Raw genomic sequence first — 6000 nt, 5'->3', positions numbered from 1 at the left:
TGGAGTCGACTAATTGGTGGCTTTACCGCGCGCTCCATTTCGTGCACGATGTGAACAAAAATCAGTTGATGACTTTGCGCTTCGTTGGAAACATACCGGAAGTCGCATTCTAACTGTGGACCATGACGTAAACATTCTTCTCGGACTTCAGTGTTGTGTTATATGTTGTGTTTTGTGATACCTTGTGACCTTATATGTGTCATTCATGTCTTTATGTGTTTCTGTGGATATGATTCATTGACAAGACTGGTAAGCTCATACTTTTGTTATCTCACGAATATATTGCATTGTGTGTAAATTTAGATTGGCACAATTTTTTGTCACGTGACTCAGATATCAGCTGTTTAGTAGGTCATTTGATTTTTTCAGTCATTTCAATTTTTCCTATTTATTTTGTGTTCATCTTTTGTTTACTCATATTTGTATTGTGCTTAAACCTATATGAAATGTGCGAGATTGGTGTTGAGAGAGTATAATACGCAGTTTAACGTTTAAAACTATATCCGTAAATATCCGGAAGCTTATTTTCAGGTTAAACTACATCTAAAAATATTTGACCTTGAACTCTAGTAATAACATCCGGTAAAAACAAAACCACGTTGTTGAAGTTTGCTGGTGATAATCAGGTGGTTGTTTTCTTTCAGCTTGTGGTACGATAGGATTTAGTTTGTCTGTTGTTGATAGTTTGGTTAATTTCAGTGCATAAAGCCCAGGTAATAAATATTCTAACTATATAGACAGATACAAGTCAATTTTTGATGTCCCATGACATTTTGTGTGTTTGTTTTGTACTAATATTGCGCTTGCTGACAGCGACACTGCACACATCATCATCATTTAGGTAAGTGATTCAGTATAAGCTAGATTGTAGTGATCTTTGTTTATTTGGGATTTTTTTTAGATTTGCCCATATCATTAGACTGAGTGTTGATATATATCTATAACTATATTGGTATATATTGAACATATATTATCCCAAGAGTCAACATTTGGTACAAGTGTACTAAGGTATCTTGTCTTTAATTAGGCTAGGGTCCTTGAGTAGTATCTGACAACAATTTGTCTGTCTTAGTCATTCATTCCTGTGTTATTTAACCAGTGTATATATATTGAAATCACAATTCAAGTTTGGTATTAACTCAGTACAGTTAAGACTTTGATCAAAATTTTTTTCTGGAGTTTTGACCATTTGGTCATCGCGTCGGTTTCTTATTATTTGAATCGCGTCGGTTTCTTATTTTATAATTCAATTCTTGTCGGTTTCTTGATTTTGATAGAACAGTAGATTAAGTTATTTCAAATTAGTTAATTAGTAATTAGTTAGTAATTGTAGTTTGTAATCAGTTTATTTTCAGGTTTAATGTTTTGAATTTCAGGATTTAGTAGATATTTAAGTTATATATTAAGTTTACTTAGCTTTCAGGTAGTTTAAAAATATTTAAGGTATTTAGAATTATACATAGATTACTGGTATTAGTTCAGGATTAGAATTAGAACGTTGATTAGGGTTGAAAATAAACAACTAGCATGGATAAGGCAGGTAGAGAGAAAACAATAGAGGAATCTGATTTAACTGAGACAGAACTTAAGGAGTTAAATGAGGCATTTAAAGCATTAGGTGTAAAACCAAAGACAAAGTCTGCTGCAGAACTTAGACAATGGATGGTTAGCTATGCTAAATGGACCACACCTGAATATCGACGATCAGAAGAAACATTTAAGCGAGAGTCTGCATCAAGTGAACCTCTGGGTGCTACAAGTAGTCCCCATGTGACAAAACACATTACTCCACTCCATGCACCTAAATTGCCAGTTTTCTCGGGAGATAAGAAAGGAGATACCTCTTATGACTTGTGGCGCTATGAAGTCAAATGTTTAATGAAGGACGATGTTAGTGCTGCAACAATTCTACAAAGTATTAGGAGATCATTGCGTTCAGGAGCATCAAGGGTTCTAATGCGCCTTGGTACAGATGCATCAATTGAGGAAATCCTTCACAAATTTGACAGCGTATATGGCATAGTAGATGATAATGAGAACTTGTTATCACAATTCTATAGTGCATCACAGAAGGAAAATGAGGATGTATCTGAATGGAGTTGTAGACTAGAGGATCTGCTAGACAAAGTCATTCAGAGAGGAGAGATAACTCCTACAAATACAGATCAGATGCTGAGAAACATGTTTTGGAATGGCCTGTCGGAGAAGTTAAAAGATATTACAGGTCACATCTTTAAAGAGTGTGGAGATTTTGACCAACTTAGGCTAGCAATAAGGAAAGTAGAGCAGGACAAGTTGAGAAAGAAAGACATTGTTAAGAAAGCAACAATAAACCAGGCGATGCCAAGTAATACACAGATAGACGAGTTGAAGGCTATGATACAGAGCATGAGCACTAAGATGAATGAGATGAGAAAGGAAATTAATGAAGTACGCACTAGATATCAAGGAGAGAGACATAAATCAGATCAAGGGAATTATAGTCGAGGCAAAGATAAACAGCAAGGAAAAGACATAACATGCTTCAAATGTGGTCAGAAAGGACACGTGGCAGTAGGATGTAGAGTTCGACTTGACCACAAGAAAGATTTAAACTCCAAAGGGCCTACATCGAGACGCGGACGTCAGGCTACAAGACAGAACAGCGTCAACCAGGACTAATAGGAGATCCTATGGAAGTGAGTGTGCAGATAAATGGAATTCCGGCCACTGCATTATTAGACACTGGGTCAACTGTGTCAACTATTTGCCAGTCATTTTACCAACAGCATTTTTCAGACATAGAAATCCAGGATATTAAGGAAGTTTTTCAACTTCAATGTGCTGATGGTAGTACTCTACCTTACAAGGGAGCAGTAGAGCTGGAAGTATTATCTGAGGGTCTCAGAGATAACACAGAACATGCATGTTTATTTCTGCTGGTGGATGATACTAGTTATCACAGCAAGGTTCCCATACTTTTAGGAACAAATATCCTTAAGACTGTGATGGAGAAAACCAGAAACGACCATGGAGACAGATTTCTGCAGACTGCACACCTGCATGAACCATGGTTTTGGACATTTAGATGCATCTCACTGCGAGAAAGGGAATTGCAGAGGAATAATTACAGATTAAGTGTAATTAAATCAGCAGAAAGGAAACCAGTCATCATACCACCTAACAGTGAAATAACAGTTAATGGTTATGCAGATAAGATGGTTCCATATGTTCAGACCTTAGCGCTGATACAGGATACCAAGAAATCAGTCATTCCTAAGGATTTGGATGTGATATCTAATCTCGTTGATTACCAGTATGGATCCAGGGAACCACTGATGGTTACGATTAGCAATGTCACAACACGGACTGTCAAGATTGCACCGAAGGCAGTGATAGCTGAACTGCAGCCTGTGACATTGGAGGAAATACCCATATTGCCCAGTAGCCAGGATACTGCAGAACCAACTGTTTTTAATATACCTGAGGACAGTTTGACCAAGGAGGAATTTGCTAAGGCAAATGAGATGATCTCCAAGAATGGCGATATCTTTGCATGGGGAGATGTAGACATTGGTCATGTAACAACTGTGAAGCACAGGATTGAGTTGGTGGATCCTACACCTTTTAAGCAGCGATGTAGACGTATTCCCCCATCAATGTTCCAGGAAGTTAGAAATCACCTACAACAATTAGTGGAGGCAGGAGTGATTAGGAGGTCCAAATCGCCATTCTCCAGCAATGTAGTCCTTGTAAGGAAGAAGAATGGAGACCTGAGAATGTGTGTGGACTACAGGCAGCTGAACAACAAGACGAAAAAAGATGCCTATGCCTTGCCCCGTATTGAGGAGATCTTGGACAATTTATCAGGGAATCGCTACTTCACTGTACTTGATGCAAAATCAGGATACCACCAAATTGAAATAGATGAGGAACAGAAAGGACAGCTTTTACTGTGGGTCCTCTAGGATTTTTTGAATACAACCGGATGCCCTTTGGATTATCAAACAGCCCAGCTACATACCAACGACTGATGGAGGACTGTCTTGGAGAACTGCACCTCAACATCTGTTTTATTTTTTTAGATGATATTATTGTTTTCTCTAGAACTTTCGAGGAACATCTCCAACGACTGCAGCAAGTGTTTGATAGACTGAGGGCAACTGGATTAAAACTTTCGCCAAAGAAATGCACATTTTTCCAGAGACGTGTGAAATATGTAGGACACATTGTATCAGACCAGGGCATCGAGACAGATCCAGACAAAACCAGCAAAGTTCTTAACTGGCCAACCCCTACAACACCTGAAGAGGTCCGGAAATTTTTAGGATTTGCTGGTTATTACCGGAGATTTATCGCCAACTTCAGCAAGATTGCGAGACCCTTATCACAACTCATGCCTATACCTACAGATAGCAAGATTTGGACCTCCTAATCACTCCTGCCTCCACTAATTGTTGTAGGTGATTTCTAACTTCCTGGAACATTGATGGGGGAATACGTCTACATCGCTGCTTAAAAGGTGTAGGATCCACCAACTCAATCCTGTGCTTCACAGTTGTTACATGACCAATGTCCACCAAATTGAAATAGATGAGGAACACAAGGAAAGGACAGCTTTTACTGTGGGTCCTCTAGGATTTTTTGAATACAACCGGATGCCCTTTGGATTATCAAACAGCCCAGCTACATACCAACGACTGATGGAGGACTGTCTTGGAGAACTGCACCTCAACATCTGTTTTATTTTTTTAGATGATATTATTGTTTTCTCTAGAACTTTCGAGGAACATCTCCAACGACTGCAGCAAGTGTTTGATAGACTGAGGGCAACTGGATTAAAACTTTCGCCAAAGAAATGCACATTTTTCCAGAGACGTGTGAAATATGTAGGACACATTGTATCAGACCAGGGCATCGAGACAGATCCAGACAAAACCAGCAAAGTTCTTAACTGGCCAACCCCTACAACACCTGAAGAGGTCCGGAAATTTTTAGGATTTGCTGGTTATTACCGGAGATTTATCGCCAACTTCAGCAAGATTGCGAGACCCTTATCACAACTCATGCCTATACCTACAGATAGCAAGAAGTCAGCCAAGAAGAAAAATTCTAAGACATGGCAGTGGGGGCAAGAGGAAGAGGAGTCATTCAGAAAGCTGAAGGAAGCATTAGCATCACCTCCGGTACTAGGATATGCCAACTACAATCTTCCCTTCGAGTTACATACAGATGCCAGTCTGAATGGATTAGGCGCTGTATTGTACCAAGAGGAAGATGGACAGAAGAAAGTGATCAGTTATGCCAGCAGAGGATTAACAAAAGCTGAAAGGAACTATCCAGCACACAAATTGGAATTTCTGGCACTAAAGTGGGCAGTCTGCGATAAATTTAAAGATTACCTTACAGGCAGCAAGACCAAGGTTTTGACTGATAACAACCCACTTACTTATGTCCTCACGACAGCAAAACTTGATTCCACAGGACATAGGTGGTTAGCTGCACTTGCCAGTTACGATCTAGACATCCAGTATCGTCCAGGAAAGAACAACTCGGATGCAGATGGACTTTCCAGACTAACAGGACAGAAAACCCAAGATTCCTGTACATGTATTTCTAATGAATCTATTAAAGCTTTATGTAACTGTGTACAATTAGAAATTCCATGTGTAGAAAATTTGTGTGTTGATTCAGAAATTGTTAATCAGTTAACTGATCAAGTTTCTCAGTTCCAACAGGTAAACTGGAAGGAAGTCCAAGGAAGGGATCCAACACTCAGGAACTGGATGCATCATGTGAAACTGGGAAAGAAACCCAAGATGAGTGATCTACCACTATCCCTCAACTCCCTAGCACTCATCAGGAATTACCACTCTCTGTTCTTGAGCAATGGAATACTCCAGCGACAAGTCCAGATAGATGGCACTGACCGGACACAGGTGGTTGTTCCTGGAGATATGGTCCCAGACATCTTGTGTAGTTTACATAACAACTTTGGACATCCAGGCCGTGATCGTCTGA

At 39.4% G+C, this 6000-nt stretch overlaps 1 protein-coding gene across 1 annotated transcript; it reads left to right on the top strand.

The window, feature by feature from the left end:
* Window positions 1-1527: 1527 nt before the first annotated feature.
* Window positions 1528-2661, top strand: LOC130054496 (paraneoplastic antigen Ma3 homolog). Its single transcript, XM_056164460.1, has one exon. The coding sequence runs from the start codon at window positions 1528-1530 to the stop codon at window positions 2659-2661; it is 1134 nt and encodes a 377-aa protein (XP_056020435.1).
* The last annotated feature ends 3339 nt before the right edge of the window (window positions 2662-6000 follow it).

Source organism: Ostrea edulis, chromosome 5 (assembly GCF_947568905.1).
Source record: "Ostrea edulis chromosome 5, xbOstEdul1.1, whole genome shotgun sequence".
Taxonomy (NCBI): domain Eukaryota; kingdom Metazoa; phylum Mollusca; class Bivalvia; order Ostreida; family Ostreidae; genus Ostrea; species Ostrea edulis.
The sequence above is the reverse complement of the archived record's forward strand: the minus strand, read 5'-3'. Positions and strand labels throughout refer to the sequence as shown.